At 41.9% G+C, this 17,828-nt stretch overlaps 1 protein-coding gene across 1 annotated transcript in view; it reads left to right on the top strand.

Annotated features, from left to right (window-relative positions):
* The first annotated feature begins 6,272 nt into the window (after positions 1-6,272).
* TLL1 (tolloid like 1) overlaps positions 6,273-17,828 on the top strand; it is a 154,620-nt gene continuing 143,064 nt past the window's right edge. The window contains exon 1 of the mRNA XM_081135385.1: positions 6,273-6,817. Coding sequence (XP_080991511.1) covers positions 6,649-6,817 — 169 coding nt within the window. The 5' untranslated portion in view covers positions 6,273-6,648. The remainder of the gene's footprint in view (positions 6,818-17,828) is intronic.

Genomic DNA, 17,828 nt, shown 5'->3' with positions numbered 1-17,828 from the left:
GATTGATGAAATAGACTCAATTTCATTTTTGTCAGTTAAAAAAGTTATTTTGCGCTAATATGTGCAAAGTCTTTTGTGGGATTCATGCACAGAAAGGACCATCATGGAAAATATGTGCATGAAAAAGAAGTGGCCTTGATTAGATCAACGACTTGAATGCAAGGCAGAATAGAGGCACTTCTGTCTAGAATATAATTTGGGAGCCAAGAAGGATATAATGCAAAGTGAGGCTTGACCAGATGCTCAAACGTAGACTGGGCTTTAGCTGGGGCTGGAGGCTCTTGGCCACCATCAGACATGCAGTTCTCCATTGGGCGGTGCTTGTCAGAAAGATTAGCAGAACGGCAGGGCCCCAAAGAGTGGTCAGCTGAAGGAGCCAGTAGAGGGTCAAAGATTATGAGGTGACAGTAATATGTTCAGGAATGACTCACTCATTCCAACTCTTATTCCCTATCTGCAAAATAGCATAAGATCAGAAAAACCTTGGCGAGTGGTTGACCTGGATATTGGCCTTATGGAGTATGGGTTTTTCTTTTTTCACAAGAAACTGGTACTACTTCATTATTTTATTTTTTAAGTTGTTATTCTCATTGCATTGGAAGTATATAGTATGTTTATAGAAGGTTTCAGTGTCTATTTTTAATTTTTGTGAATTAAGTAGAATGAAATAATGTACAAATTTCATTTGATAGGGAAATTGCATAGGAAAAATTGGGAGGCCCACCTTATGCTCATAATATGAAAAAAAAAAATGAACACAGCACCAAATTAGCTAAATTAAGGGAACAAAAAATGACCAGATGAGAGAGATTCTAAATATCAGTCACAGAAGTATATTGTTGGGGAATTTATAAGCAACAACAGCAACATCACCTAAATCTTTATTTCAGTTTGGTAGGTTTTGTATTGGTGGGATTTTTCAACTAAAACTTCTCTAGCTTTATTTAATTTGTAACCAGGTATGTGTGTGTGCGTATGTGTGTGTGTAAGCTGAATTTCTTGCCTTACAGCTCACAATGAACAGGTTTTTCTCATAGATCACTATGAAGATGTCAATTAAGAATAATCACCTTTTTAATGTGCTTACACCTGCCAGGAAATACATTCTATGCATAATCTTACTTAATTCTCAATTCAACCCTATTTAGTATTTCAGTTGTTTCAAAAATCAAGAGTGAAGGGACATAGTTTGTCCAAGGCAAAATAACTACTAAATGGCAAAATCAGACTTAGAACTCTGTTTTCTGTTGGTGAAGCCTATATCCTTAACCAGTTTGTCTGCTTCCTCTCTCCAGTATACCGTTGAATGAGCTACTGTGTCTTAGAATTATCCATTTAGGTCAAACTGAAAGAGGGTTTTTTTCCAAATAATGTGTTTAGAGGGGCTAGAAATAGTTTGATTTTTTTTTTTAACTCACTGATGATGGTAATAATAGTTAACAGATACGAAAAGTTTACTATATCCTTGGTACTGAAAGTACATCCCATGTAGTAACTGAATCCTTTTAACAACTCAATAAGTAGTATTACTCTGAAGATTATCCCTGTTTTATGGAGGAGGAAACTGAGGCATGTGAGTTTAAAAAAGTGGGACCAAAGTGACCAAGCGAGTGAAGAGAGAGCTGGAATGCAGGCTGAGGGATATTCCCAAGCTCCATACTCTTGTGCCTCCACAGCTAGGTGTCCAGGGATAACTGAGGATTCGGCATAGGGGTAGAGGTTACACAACTGAATACTACCGGTGGGCCCAAACCTAGGAGTTCCACTAGGTGGGAAGTGATTCAGCCCCCTTCTTCCTCCACTCCTTTCCCTCTATTTCCCTTTGGCAAAGCTGATTCCTGAATGAAGCATACAACGGTTTACGGAAGTCATTTGGCAATAACCTGGTTTCTGAACAAACAAGTCAGTGGCTCTTCCTGAGACTTACGTAGTAAGTAATGCCCAAACAAGCAAACACACCAAGAGTGCTAAGAGTAAATACATGCATGCAAATTCTGTGTGCAAGCATGCCTTTCTGTACTGGGGGGCTGGGAATGAGAATTGGCGATCAGCAAGTAAGAGAAGGAATAGACTGCAGTTGAGGTGTGATGGAAGGCACAAAAAAGTTGTTTTTCACAGTGTGGGATAGGGGGACACAGGGATTGAATTAGATCAGCCATTACCAAGCATCAGTTAACTTTCATGTGCCACTATTATTGTTGACTTAATATCATAAGGCAATTAACTTGTTTAACCTAAGCATCATTATAAGAAATATAAACATATATGCAACTGCAAATTTGTTAGTAATTAATAACTTTTTCTAATACATATACATATATATGTAACAACATTTTTTAAAAGGTTATCATTATGTTATCTAATATCATTGCATGTACCATCAGTGGTTGAAGTATCATGCTTTGGAACACTGAACTAAAATTTGGAGATGCTAATCTTGCCCTGTCCATGAAAAAACATACATTTGTAAGAATTTGCAAGAAAATACAAAAAACAAGAATATGCATGTGAGAAGGGAGTAGAAATGCTCAGGGCTGAGAGAGAGCCTAAGAGGAAAGATGGCAAAATAAAGCATTATATATGTTGTGGAGGGTCACATCCTAATGGGGTGAAAGAGACAGTTAAAAGGTCTGGAGTTGTTGACTGCTATAAAAAACAAAGGGTGTCTCTGTTCCCCAGAGCCAGGGCCTGCTGCAGACAAGGGTCCTACAGCCAGCTACCAAGGACCACAGAACAACCAGACTCAGGTCATTACCCCTATTAAGACCAGAATCAACTGCAGAACTCAGGCTGTGTGTTTTTTTTTTTCTTTTTTCTTTTCCTGGTGAGGTATGTGTCTTCTTCTAAACAAACAAACAAATAAACACCTTCTTTAGCACTTTTGTTGTGAAGCAAGTACTGCTTTCTGTTCACTTTTTCATTCTCTGACACTATGTTTGTTACTTAGGAAACAGCAATAAGCCCAGATTTTTATTGAATGTAGTGTCCTAATTATCAAGGCTTGGGAACATACTGCAGTGGTTGACATATGAAATACTGTGATATAAAAATTATAGAATATAAGGTTTTAAGAAAAGAAAATATGGAAGTCAAAGGCCTCCTTACTTAAAAGTATTTTACTGAGATGCATATAGATTAACTGAAAAGAACAACAGTATTACTACAAAGCAGGATTTTTTTTTTTAAAAGCCTTAAAGTACTAGGTTGAATAATATAAAATTGTCAATATTTGCTGTTTTTGACCTATAGAGAAGACCGTTTCATTGGAATCCATCTACATACACTCTTTGGTTAACAGTATTTACTTCAGAGGAGGAGACCAAGATTAAGGGAGAGAGAGAAACATATTTTACTTCATACACATTTGAATTATTATTTTTAATAAGGGAATGAGAAAAATATATTCAGGCATTCCTTGGTTTCACAACAGAAAACAATCTAGCTTTTCACAAATTGACTAAATTAGAAAATAGACATTTCTTTTTTTTTTTTTGAAAATAGATATTTCTAAATGACATTATCTACAAGGCAAATTTACTTTAAATACTGTGATAGCAAACAGGGTATGCCAATTGGCATCGAAGGTGCCTCTTGCTTCGGCTATCTTGGGTGGCTTTACTCTGGAGGATTGCTGGGGACTGATAGGGTCCTGCTGCAGGTGGCAATGCTGGTCAAGGGCAGTTGCCAGCTAGAAGCCAAGGTGACTTCAGTGCATGTCTTACTAAAGGAATCTATCATTTTTATTTTCCTGAGGAGATTGGATTCACATGATGTACATGTATGTGGCTGCAAACACTCAGCTCCCTTCTCATGTGCATATTTTTTTTTTATATTTTCTTGCAAATTCATGTTTTTCCATGGACAGGGCAAAATCTATTTTTAGTTTACAATCATGGCAACTAAAGAAATAAATTAAGCTTAAAGGTAAGTATTTTTTAATTATAACACTTAGATTTAAGAAATATTTTAAAATAATATTCAAAAGTAAATCAGGGGTCGAGGCCTGTGATGTAAATATTCTCTGCAAGTATTTTAGGTGGAAAGAAACATTTCTATATTTTGAATTGAGTTAGTCATTCTAACTCTGGATTTCAAATTTATTACATTGTAAAACTAAGCAATAATAAATTCTTTAAGGAAAACATAATAGGCATCATTATGTAATGAGGCAAATGTCCCTATATGGTACCTTTTTTTCCCCTCCAGGACAAATGAATGAGACATATTTATTCCTTCAAGTAAGTGAAGTTTAGGTAAACTCCAGGTGCAAAGTCTTGCAAATTTACATATGATCAAATACTCTAATGAGATGTTTGCTGACATTTAGATTAACAAGGGACATTTTAAAAGTCTGGGGGTAGGGAGTTGGGACACTGTCAGCAGCTCAAGAGCAAGGATGTCTAAAGGAAAGTCCAATTTTCTAGGCTTTCAGATGGACTAAGCAGAATACATTGTTTAGCCCTGCACTAGAGCAACACCATTATTAATTATGCAAACATTTTTTTTTTTTGGATGGGTAAAAGAATTTGAGAATGACTCAGCAAGAGTTTTCAAAACCAAATACTTCTACCAGCTCACTGAATATGCTCTTTCCAAACCTCTTTGCTCTGTGACCTGGAAGTTAAAAGCTTGAGATCTACAGAAGGGAGGTGCATCTCCGAGAAAGCCCCAGTTTTGCCAGTCAGTTCTACCTAGTCCTCTCATCCTTTTTAGTTTAAGCTGGAAGCAACTGATACTTCTTCAAGATTAGCCTCTAACTTTTCTTCAACAAACATAAAACCTGGCCAAATCCCCTAACCAAAGACCTGGTCTACCTGTCCAAGGTGTGTACGTGTGTGTGTGTGGTTACCTTCATGTTTCCCTTTAGATGAGACTGCATGTTGATGGTAACTTGGGAAAGGAGTGGAATTTAAATGTTAAATAAACACTTGAAGGCAACGGAAGATTTTTTTTTTTTTTTAGAAGTCCCTACTAAACGTGACAGTTCAAGATTTAGTTGGAAAAGAGAAGGCTCCCAATCACCAGTCCCTTGGAAATTTGGGGGAGGCGTCCTCTCACCTATTTTGGAAACGACTTGCAGATGTGGGCAAACCTCTGAATTGCTCACACCAGGGGTTTTGCAGAGATTTCCTCTGATTTTTTTTTTTTTTTTTTCTCCTTCCCAATTTCCCACAGCCTGTGTTTGTCTTGCGTCTGCGAGGCTGACAGGCGGTTTACCTCGCCGATCCAGCTGCCAGGTTTTACACAGTCTCCTCTAAAGCGAAACGACTCACGCCCAAGGATCCCGAGCAACTCGGGCGCGGGCGCCAGAACTGTCAGAGAAAATCTGCTTCCCGAGACCCCTCCCGCTTCCCCTCCCGCGCCCACGTGAGCCGCGGCGCCGGCCCAGCGCGAGCGCCGAGCGTTTCCTGCGGCCGCGATCTGTAACTTGACTGGGGATTTTCAAACATTTGCATGGCAGTTTTTGAGGATCTCAGCTCTTAGCAAAAGTTTCGGGTTAGGGGAATTTTTAAAGGACTTTGAAACTGTTTCCTTAGCTAAGTCCCGGCGGCTCCGACACTTCTCCTCTCCAGTCCCGGGGCTGCGCTTAGGTTCAGCGGCGGCGACGGGAAGACACACACTCGCTGTTTATTTGGGGGGAGGGGAGGCAGAGATTTACAGCGAGGTTACCCCGAGCCCTCGCGCCACCCGGGGTCTGACACTCAAGACCGACGCGCACATCAGCTGCGAACGGCTGTCCGCGGACGCAGATACATAATATACTCATTGTTATCTTCGGGAAAATATAAGCGGGATCGTCAGCGCGCTCGTGTCTGTTTGTTTGTGTAAGGCTATCAAAAGAAGTCAGAGAGGAGGCTGTGGCCCGGATCCTGACCCTGATTGTATGAATAAGTAAGCAGGATGCAAGTGATTGGGTTAGATGCGGCGAAGATTTTTTTTTTTTTTTTTTCAAGTTAGGAAGACGGTAAAAAGACAGCCTGGGGTGGGGGGGACAGCATCCCCCAGTCCTCACACTTCTGCTCTCCGCGCAGTCAGTCGCTTTGCTGGCTTCAGCAGGCTGCTAAGGGCTCGCGGCGTGGACATGCCTGCCCCCCACCCCCTTGCTCGGTCTCCCCTTTCAGTTCAGATGTGCTGATGTGCAGACCGGATTCATCTTCCCGGAGCGGCGGCGGGCGCAGGCGGCGGCTCGCGCTCGGCCGCCGGGTCCTGGCAGCGGCGGGGGCGCGGCGCGGGAGCCCGAGCGCCGCTTGCAGCTGAGCCCGGGGCGCCGCTCGCCCGGCCGCGGCCGTGGGAAGTCCGGCCGCCAGCAGGACGGCCCGGCGGGTGCGAGCGCCCGCTCCGCCGCAGCCGAATTTCCCGCAGCTGTTCCTCCCCGCCTCCGGGAGCCGAGCTCCTCACCTGCCCTCCGCCCACCCGCGGGGCCCGCGCCAACTTCTCTCTGCAACTGGGGGTAACAGGCAGCGCTTGCTCCCCCCTCTCCTGTCCCAACGGCACCCGCATGTGTCCGGACACCTGAACTCCCCGGTGCCGCCGAGGAGCCTCCGGGCGGGGAGAGGAGCAGCGGTCCCCCTCGCCCCGCACGGCTGCGCGCACCGCGGACACCTCCCCTCCGGGTCCGGCCCCCTCCTTTTCCTCCAGGACAGGAGGATGGGGCTGGAGACGCTGTCCCCGAGGATGCTCTCGTGCCTGGTGGCCCTGGGGATTTTTTTCTACGGGGAACTGTGGGTCTGCGCTGGCCTCGACTATGATTACACTCTTGAGGGGAACGAAGGGGATAAGGCGGAGGTGATAGATTACAAGGACCCGTGCAAAGCCGGTAAGTGCCTCTCCGCGTCGGGGCGCTCGGCCGTCGGCGGGCGGCGGTGGGAGCTCACCTGCGTCCTGCCCCCGCCGCCCCTCCTCCTCTCCCCTCCCTGCTTCCCTGCCCACCCCGAGCCCAGCGGAGTTCTGTGCGGGTGGCATCGAGTGCCGAGCTGCGGGTTCTAGTTTGGGGAAAAACGCCCTGGAGTTCTGCCTCCCCGCCCCTCCCCCAGCGCGGCGGGACGAGCCATAAACACAGCTGGCCGCCGGGGTTTTAAATACCGACGCTCGGCCGCTTCACGCCCGCCGGGGACAACACCTCCTCTTTGTTCCCTGAAAGGTGGGTGGGGATGGAATTGCTACCTCGGGACACATTTGCTCCCTCTTTTGCCAGGGATTTCAAGTGTGGGTTCCAGGCGAGAAAGGGGTTGTGACGACCTTGGAAGCTCTCACGCTAGATGGAATTCAAATGCATTTGCCCATTTAAAATATATATATATATTTTTTAATCTAAGTTGCCACCCCATTCAAACTTGTGTCTTCCTTCCTGCGTGCGCCCCCGGGAACTGCAGTGGGACAGGCACCGCCTGCAGCCCGGCTTCTCCTTCGCGGGTCCCGTGCGCCCGGGACCTTCCCCTCCCCTCGGCTCCGCGCGCCCGGAGCCTCTGCGGGTCTCTCCTCCCGCGCGGGGCGGTGCTTCCCTCTCGCAGCCTCAGGTCGGAGCCGCACGTGCCGCGGCCGGAGACCACGTGAGCGCCGCGCCCGGGACGCCCGCGCCCGCCGCGCCTCCCGCGGGGCTCCCGGGGCCCCGCGGCGCCTGGGCCCTTGCTCCGCCGCTCCGAGGTCGAGGTGACCCGGCTTCATGCGGACTTGCTCCTGACTTCCGAAGCAAGGTTTCGGGGTTGTCGGGACGGCTTCGCGGGGAGCTGTTTGTAGGCTGGAGGCTTGTTCCGCCCCGTCTCCAGAGGGGTGCGCTTTGCGGGAGCCGAGGACGCGAGCGGGCCAGGTCCCAGAGCACCTCTGCCTCTCCGGATTGTGTGCGGGGCTCGCCTTTCCTACCGCAGCCACAAAGCCTCGGTCAGCCTCTCTTGGGGCCTGAAGGAGGGAGAGATGTGCACAGATGAAGGAAAATGATGGCCGATCCCTTGTTCATTTCTACCTTTGCTCACACCTTGTTCTGACCGGGAGGGTGCGTGTGCGTGTGCGTGTGCTCTGTTTGCGGTATCGGGTCTTTCCTGGTGAACTCTTACTGCAGATACCGAATCAAAACTCCCCGAAGTAACTTAGAGGACACTTGTCAGTCCGGTACAAAAAAAAAAAAAATCTGATTTAATTCATTTTGGCTTATACATTTTCAATGCTCTCACCTTTAACACTCAGTCTGTCCCACCAAAAGTTTCTTGGGCCTTCCCTGATGGTCTGGAGGACAGGAGGCGATTCTGCCAGGGGTAATTAACTAGTGGCTGGGCAACCAGAATTCCGTACAACTCCCTAAACATACTTTTTATTGAGAAATTTGTTTTGAATAATATCTGCAACTGGATGAAAATCATGCGCTTTATTATTTTAGGTAAGGTGGAAATGAAGTATGTTATTTCTAAAGATTGTCTAGGAAAACTATTCTGCCCTGTTGTGTGAAAGATTCACACAGCTATCAACCTGAGCAAAACAGAGCATATGTATACATCGGTCCAATTTCAGGAAAATAAATACAGTTTTCTACACAAATTAAAGTAAAAGTGTCTGCGTTTTAAACATCATTCATTTCAAATATAAATATATTAAAAGAACTGTCAAAAGTTAGCTAATACACTTTCAGCAGTAACACACAGAAGCAGTAATGTTGTTTCAAGCTTATCTTATATTAGAAATTGTCGAGAAGAAGATTTTGTGAACATAAGTGGTTTCTTTTCTATTTATGAATGTTTTCAATTTTAAAATTTCAGTTGTTGCACCATACAAATTGAAACACCTCAAGCATAAATGTTTATTTTCCTCACCAAGTAAACATCTAGGGCAAGGAAAAAGAACCTTTAAAAGTAGTTACCTTTGTTTTTCCTTTAATACAGGCTTATTTTTGAGCATAACTGTTGAAGTTAAAACAACAATAAAAACAACTTTGAATGGATTATTACTCTAATCCCATTTCTTCCCTATCTTTGAGTACCGGAAGCATACTTGTATGTGTGCGTGTGTAGTGAAAGTGAAATAAGAATGGCCCAAGTGGAAGGCTGAGAAGTTTGCCCAAAATCTGAGATCACTTTTTAAATTATCAACCCTGCTTTTTAATTTAGTGAAATGAAAGGCTTTAATTTACCATCTTGGCTAAAGAATGGCAAATCTTCCTGCCTCCCTTTTGGCACTGTATAAGACAAAAAGTTGTAATGACAGGAAAAAAATACATAGTACATTAAAATCCCAAAAGAGAGCCGAAAAAAGGTCACTAAGAAAGATCAAGACAGATATGTGAAAGATGGCCACGCAAAGGCAAAAAAGACGGTGCTCTCCAGGCTCCAGGGCACCTTTGATCTGCCTTTTCCAAAATGCTGAGTGGAGGGCATGGCCCTGGAGTAAAGCATTCTTTTTGAACTTTTCTAACAGGGGTCCTAATGTTCCTTAAACTACACAGGGGCTTGATGTCAAATAGCTTTATGATTTCAGAGCAGTTTTGAGTACATTATTTCAACTGAACACTACAGCCCAGTATGGTGGGATTTGTTAATCTTCCCATTATACAGATTGGAAAACAAATGATTGGTGAGGTGAAATGTGTTTGTTAAGATTACCCATTTTTTATTTCAAGTCTCATGGCTGCAAAGCCTGGCTGTATTAAATGATTGCTTCAGTCTTAGCTGGCCTTTTGGAGGCCTTCTTGAAATGCAAACAATAGAAATTCAGGTTTACCTGGAGTCTAGACTAAGAAAAATGCAGTTACTTTTATATCTGATATGAGTGGAATGGCGAAGAAAACAGTTTCATCTTTTCCAAGCTCAATTAGAATATAAAGCCCTTGAGGACAAAGGTCATACCTGATTTCTAGTGTTTATCACAGGGATGGATTAGCACTGTTAGGTATCTAGTTTGTTCTCAATACCTTCTCAGTACCTACAGATTACTCATAGTGATCTTCACCCCATACCTACAAACTTCTGTTCTAACCAAAATCAGAAGGACTATTCATAATGATAACTTATTAAACATTGTGCCATACTTAATATATTTGTATACCTATATCAGAACTCTGGTTTCAAATTCATGAAACTATAGGTCAAAAAAGAAGCCTTGTAACAATTTAATTGAATTTTTATTTCAAAAGGCATTTTTGGTATAAGTAAAAGCAGGAAATTAATGCGGCCCAGCTTCAGTTATATTTATATAGCCAAATCCATTAGGAAAGAATACAGATAATTAATCTCCATATAAATAGACACAAAGATGCAGATAACTTGAAGGAGTGCTTGCCTGTCTTTCTTTAGTGTGGTAGATGGTCACCTGAATTTGCAATCAGATTTCTCTAACTCTCTAGTTTAGAAGGGCCGGAGGGACATTGGGAAGCTGATGCTGTAGGAAGTCATTCCGGAACAGAGACTGAGGTGTCCTGTTTCACTGTTGGACTGTTCCAATAGGTGTAAATCTGAGTGTTAATATGTGAAGAGCCTGGGCGAATTCAGTGTGTAAATTAATCTCTCAGATTTGTCTAGAGATTACCTGGAAAATCAGGGACCCGATAAACCAAGTCAGTATTCGCAAATACCCTCCCTCTATCCCCCCCCACCTTCTTCCCCCTCATCTTACCCCCTTTTCCCCTCCCTTTCTTTCTTTTCTCTTTTTGTACTTAAGGGGCTATCAGGAAAGCTCAGGCAATTGAAAATATAATATCAAATAAAGGAGATGGAAGAAATTAGTATTTTGAATGATAAGCAGAAGCTGATTAGATTGATGAGGTAAAATATTTGTCCACAAGGTTAACCTTATCCTCTTACCCAAGTGTGAGCATTTTGAAAAAAAAGACTTTCTACCTAGAATCTTCTGAGTCAGTGACTCCTTTTCTTGGAAAAAATCCAAGCACGATTAAAGGTCAGTGACTTGCAAGGTTACATTTGCCTCAGAGTCACAAATGCAAACCTGTTTATATAGAAATAGGCTTTTGGCATCCTAAAGGAGTCTCCTTTCCACTTTGCTTTGTAACCAGTGCCCTAGTGTCCTAGTATGCTAATTCTTGGGATAATTTTCATAAGTTTATAATTCCTCAGTAAGATGTTATCATTCTTTCAGTCGTCAGTGTTGTACTTTGTAGTTTCATTGGCAGCCTCGTAGGTGTGGCATTTTAGAATTGATGTTCGACACCATGTCTACTTTATTCCATCACAATATTAAATCCCCAAATGTATATTCCTTGGTTGTCACCACTTTAGGCTGCTAAACCCTCATGTTAAATGTGCATTCTGTGGAGCCGCTTCTCTTAGCCGGTCACTTCTGTTTTAGTTTTCATTTCTCAAATCTTGAAATTTTTTTTTTTCTCCTTCTGCCTCTGCAGCTATTTCAGAAGTGGCCAAAATACAGTTTTTGCAAAAGTGGTGGCTAAGGCATTATATTTTACTATTTGAATTTTGTTCTTCATTTGCCAATAGTGATTACTTAGCCTTTGTCATTAGGGCCCACATCCTTTTTGGCCCACAAAGGGCAGTTACTGTTATTAGATATGAATAAGATTCTTTTTTTTAATTATTATATTATTGCATAAACTACCTCAGAGAAGGGATTCCAGGTAAGGGATTCCCATCCCTTCTCTGTTTAGGCTTCCTCAGTCCACTGTGAAACCGTTAAAAGTGTGTGAGAGCCTAGTGAAGGCCTTTTGAAAAGGTTTATTTATAATTCCACAGCTTTTCCTGTAGCCCTCATGGTGGCTCACTTTTCTACAGAAGTCTAAGATGTGCCATTGCAGGGTTTCTTCTATGGAAACCATATTGTCTTCCCCATTGTATATGTATGAGTCTTATTTTTTTTTAATATTTTTAATTGATTTTTAGAGAGAGGAAAGGAGAGGGATAGAAGAAACATCGACAACAGAGAAACACCATCGATCTGCTGCCTCCTGCATGCCCCCTGCTGGGGATCGAGCCTGCAACCTGGCATGTGCCCTGACCGGGAATCTAACTGGTGACCTCTTGGTTCATGGGTCAATGCTCAACCAACTGAGCCACACTGGCTGGGCTATGAGTCTTACTTTTGTACATCTTAGCAGCTTTCCCTGATTTAAAATTTAGGCTCACTTGCCTTGTGGTTGCCACCATATTCTTTATAAACCGTAAGAATATTAGTCACATTAATAATCCATTATGCCTCTCAATCACTGAGTTTAGTGGCAAGAAGTAAGCTTTTAGATTTTTCTAGAACTCAGGCAAAAAGTATTAAGTGCTAGCAATTTACCATCATTAATTTTTTTCTCTTTAGAATATTACCTATTATTTCTAGCAGTACCTTAGGCCCATCATTTAGAATATTTAAACCTGAGTCCCTCCCTAAGCTTTTCTAAGAATGCTTAGAAAAGATAGAGGCAAATAATCCATTTAACATGAGGCCTTGCACATCCTGCTGGGGCCATCTGGTGTCTGGGGAGGTGGGGGAAGGGGTACTGCTGCTCCCCTGAACTGTAGGAAAGCCCCCTGTAGCATCTTGAGCCCGCAGCTAGGCCTGGCCTAGTCCAGGGCTCAGGTGCCTGGCAAGATTCCTAGGGATGTAGGATTTCCTCTACTGGGGAATTTTTGGGGGCCTCTTACAGTTCTTTTCACATTCCAAGACCTAGAATTAATCATGGACTTATCCTTCCTAAATTAAAGCATGGCGAACTCTCTCCCCAACCCTGGATACAGTAGAATGATTTAGCAATATGGCTTTAGTGGCATACTTCTTCTAGTTATCTATTGAATAACAATGTTTGGGAAGAAAAAAATATATAGCCTCAAAGCTATGGAATGAATTCCGTAAAATGTGTTCTTCCAGAAAGCAGGAGGAGGGAATCCCTTGCTTATTTACTTAGTTCTTGCCATTGTCAGTACTGAAAATGGGATATTAACTATTAGATTTTGAGACACTTGGGGCTGTTAATGGAATGCTTGTTTTGTCAGCTTATAAAATGTGTGCTAATCCTGTCAAGATGCTCTGAAGAGCTCACCTATGTATTTGTATGAGGAAGAATTGTAAATTGGGTGTTAACTGAAATCCAGAAAGTGAGCATAGATGTTTGTCTTACTCAGCTCTCCTCCTGCAATTTACATTCATAGTTCAAGGTAAAATATTTGCTATAGACCATATGTGAAACAAACCGACTTCCTCAAATGATGACAGTTCTAAAAAGTGGAAACCATACATTAAGTAGGTCAGAAGTGCTTCCAAATACATTATTTTTCCCTAACAAAATCTAATGTTATGTATTAGTATCCTATTGAAAGCATTTAATCCAGTGTTTAAAAAAGGCATTTCAACTGTTTTTAATACACTATACTGTTTTACAGATTGTGGGAATCTTAACAGTGATGGAGACAAAACCCACATATTTATATGGGCATTTGGTGCCTTCTGTGTTGCTGAACTTCCTATCAATTACGTTTAATTTGCGTGATGGGAGAGGCAGAGGCGGAGGGGTGAGAGGGTGGAATAGTTTCTTCATTCCTCACATTTCTTATCTATGTTAACCTGTCAGCACATGGGTTGTGTACCACAGGGCGCCTCAACTGGCCTCTGGCCTGGTCGCTGATATCACTGTCTTTCAAGCTGGCTTCTTAGGTCCCGAGTGGACCTGAAGCGTCTATTAGGATAATCTCGGCTCTCATTCAGCATTGGGAACCACCTTGGCAGCAGTTCAGTGCATTGACTGTCCTGGAAGGAAGGAGCTCCATTTCTCTGCCTTGATTATTTTGAGCATAAATGCCTAGTAGTCCAGGATTGATGGTATTTGGTGTTTTGTACCCAGGTCATTGTGTTAAGTATGCCTCATTTCACAAAAGTTAAATCTTTAAAATACCCAGGAAGACACCCTCATGCATAACTAGAAAAAAGCCAAATGGAGAACTTTCAAGAGAATAAATTCTTGGACCCTGTATACCTCACATATCTAAGATTTGCTTTCATGACTCATGTCAAAATAAACTTAGTTCATAGTTTTACGTTAAACGTATTAAATGAACTCTTCCTATCAGTTATTATTGTTACCCTTTTTGGACAAAAGGGGACACTGAGACTCGGAAAGGTTCTTGACTGGGCTGTCATCACAGTAAGTGGTGAGAACTTGAATCCAGGTTCTATGTCCCAGAGGCCGTTCTTTTTCTGAACTCTCTGTGCTGACTGTCCAGCCGGTACAATGTATGAAGCCTGGCAATCGAAGTGATGGTATTTGTGCAGTGAACATCCATCCACTGTGATTTTCTTTACTGAAAATACATCTCGCCTTCAACATTTTTACATTTTGTAAACCATATACTGTATTGTCAGAGTGGAGAGAGCTGCCAATAAAATGCCCCAGTTAGCTATGAGACAAATGAAAATGCTAAATAGTGTTGGGGAGGCACTGCTGTGTGTTGCCCCAAGTATATAAATTGTGACAGCAGGCTTTGCATGTCGATTAAGGCAGGGGTTGGATTGAATTTGAGTAGAATTCAGTCATTAGTGTTCCTTCTTGGCAGAGGCTGTAGCATTTTGTGTGGTATATGTTAAATTGCTTCACACTTTCAATTTGCTCTCTGGGTACTCAGTGAATTCATTATTATGAGCCCATGGAGTGTGAAGAACATCCTTTCAAATGCAGGCGATTCAGGAAAGTGGTTTACAGTGTACATTATGTATGTAAATGACGTGTGAACGCCTTTGAGAAAACAAATATGCCGTGAGAAGGTACATAAATATCTTGATCTTTCTCAATCCCAGCTTGTCTAAAAGCCCTAAGGTCAGAAGCTTGAAAGCTTTTAGTGATCATAAGGTTAACTAAACTTCTTGGAACTCCAGTCTGGTTTCCTAAGAGTAGGAAGTCTGGTACATTCAAAATATAAACTATGTAATATTTATTATATTACAATTTCTTTGAAGAAAACATATTTTTAACAAAATATCGGGTTTTCTAGGAGGAAGAGTCCTGCTTATACTTTTTCTCAAATGGGTAAGAATAAAATCTGGTAAACAGGCTTCCTTTTTCTGTCTCCTTCTTTTGAAACCTAAGGACTAGAGAAATGTTTTCATATATATAGAGTCCCAGGAGAAGAAATAGTATCTATCCAGGCCTGGGTGGAGTGTAGACTGCAGGAAGTCATTCAGGGAGGAATAATTGGGATTTGCCATCTGGAATGGGTAATGGAAGTAATGACCTAAATCGGGGGCCTTCTGTTGCCTTATGTTTTATGGGGAAAGAGATTTGTGAGCAGTTTTCTGGGTGAACTAGTGACCGAGAGTTAAAATACCGAAGGAAGATAATGATTATAGGGTACACCTCCCTAGTGTCCCAGGATTAAAGTGTTTGCAGTAAGAACAGATCTCTAGTGCATATAATGGAGCTGAGCTGGAATGCAGCTTCATGCACAAAACTGTAGGCTTCATAAGCAAGTATCCTATAATATATCTTATTTCTGTATTGAATGGTACCTGTTGCTTAGTGTTTTAAGATAACTTGCCATGTCACCCAGTGATGGAATTAGATTGTGAATATGGAACTCTGGATACCATGTGTTGCTGTTGTTGCCATGATGTTTCTTCTTTTTTACTTTTAGGATCATTAACACAGTTTTTAAAATTGGGATTGGCTTCAAAAACTATGTTTTAAAACTTCAGGGAAATGGAATAGTGTATCTATTAAAAACTTGGGCTTTAGAGTTTGATGGACATGGATTCTAATACTAGAGTTACCATATAGTAACTGTGTGGCTTTTGACAAGATGGAATTTAACCCCTTTACACTTCAGTTTTCTGATCTATAAAATGGAGATGATGTTATGATGTTCCTTGTATTATTTCAAGAATTAAATGAATATAAAGTAAAATCACTTTATCTGGAACATAGTAGTGAACCAGTATATAATTTTTATTCATGGTAACATAAATATATAGGAGGTAGAAGATTTTTTTTAATTGCAACTACTTATTTGTGGGAAGATGATCTTTATAAAAAACATTTGTGGGATTAAGTACTTTTTTCTTGCTCCCATATATGCATATCTCAAGTCCCCTAAATGTTGCAACTGAGAGGTTAAGCCCCCAAATAGACCTTTTTGTTTGGAAAGATATCAGAGGCAACAATATAAACATGTCCATGTGTTGTTCTCTTAGCTACTTGCTCAAATGTCTGATATACTCAAAACATATTGACAATTTTCAATTCACATGGACTAATGTGTGAATAGAATCTTGGCCATCTAGTCTTTCAGTAATTTCTGGTTTAGATTTTATTTGCCATCTGGATTAACTTGAAGTGTTTACATACTCACAATCCTATGTTTACGCAGAGTACAATTTAAGCACATGACTCTGAGCTAGAAATATTCATAAATTCATCAAAGCTTTATTGAACACTTACTGGGAATGAAACATGGATTTATCCTTGAGGTTACAGACATATGAAATATGATACAGTGTCTGACCTGGTGTAGTCTTAACTTTACCATTTGCAGGTAGATGATAGTTTAAGTATAAATAGTTGCTTATATTCAAATCACATCATTGTATGCTGAAGTTGTTTCAATTTAATATTTGAAAATGGATACTATTATATATTATAATTAGAATACATATTCTTGTAATTTTTTTCTGGAATTTTCTTTTGTTTTTTTTTTTAATATCTTTATTGATTTCAGAGAGAGGAAAGGAGAGGGAGAGAGAGCAATAGAAACATCAATGATGAGAGAGTCATTGATCAGCTGCAGCCTGCAATCCGGGCATGTGCCCTGACCGGGAATTGAACCCTGATCGCCTGGATCCTAGGTTGACGCTTTAACCACTGAGCCACGCCCGGCCGGGCTTTCTGGAATTTTCTTTATGGTATACAATAGTCTCCTCTTACCTGTGGGGTATACATCCACCCCCAATGGATGCCTGAAACCATGGATAGTAGCCAAGAATATATACACACTATGTTTTTTTTCCTATTTATTCATACCTATGATAAAGTTTAATTAATAAGTTAGGCAATTTCATGGATAGAAGATTTGTGCTTACTGTAGATCATAGCAACCTCAGCATATAATTTCTTTCTTTTTTTAAAAAATATATCTTTATTGATTTCAGAGAGAGGAAAGGAGAGGGAGAGAGAGACAGAAACATCAATGATGAGAGAGTCATTGATTAAGCCCAAGACCCGGGCATGTGCCCTGACTGGGAATCGAACCCTGATCGCCTGGATCCTAGGTTGATGCTCAACAGCTGAGCCACGCCTGGCCAGGCTATAATTTCTTTAGTCAAAAGCTTTCAACTTTTCACTTAAAGGAAGCAAGTTATGGCTTCTCTTTGGCATATACAAATTGCCAGCCTCGCTATTTTTTATTTTTTTTTAATCCTCACCTGAGGATATTTTTTCCATTTCTTTTTAGAGAAAGTGGAAGGGAGAGCTAATGAGAGAAACAGTGATGTGAGAGAGAAACCTCGATTGGTTGCCTCCTGCATGCACCAGACCAGGGCCAGGGATTGAGTTTGCAGCCGAGATCCATACCCTTGGCTGGAATCGAACCAGGGTCCCTTCAGTCCAAGGGCGGATGCTCTCACCACTGAGCCAAACCGGCTAGGGCATTGCTACTCTTGAACTCTGGGCCATTCTTAAGTAAAATAAGGGTCTCTTGAACACAAGCATTGCTGTAGCGCCACAGTTGCTGGATAACCAAGAAGGCTGCTAAGTGACAAACGGTCAGAGAGCCGCTGCGTGGAGGCGCTGGGCAGGGGGAGGCAAGACACTGTGGGACCCCCAACATTTCATCATGACACTCAGAATGGCACAGGGTTTAAAACTTATGAATTGTTTATTTCTGGAATTTTTCTTTTAACGTTTTTGGACC

The sequence above is a fragment of the Miniopterus schreibersii genome, assembly GCF_964146895.1.
Source record: "Miniopterus schreibersii genome assembly, chromosome: 4".
NCBI classification, from domain to species: Eukaryota; Metazoa; Chordata; class Mammalia; order Chiroptera; family Miniopteridae; genus Miniopterus; species Miniopterus schreibersii.
This window is presented reverse-complemented; position numbering and strand designations above follow the sequence as displayed.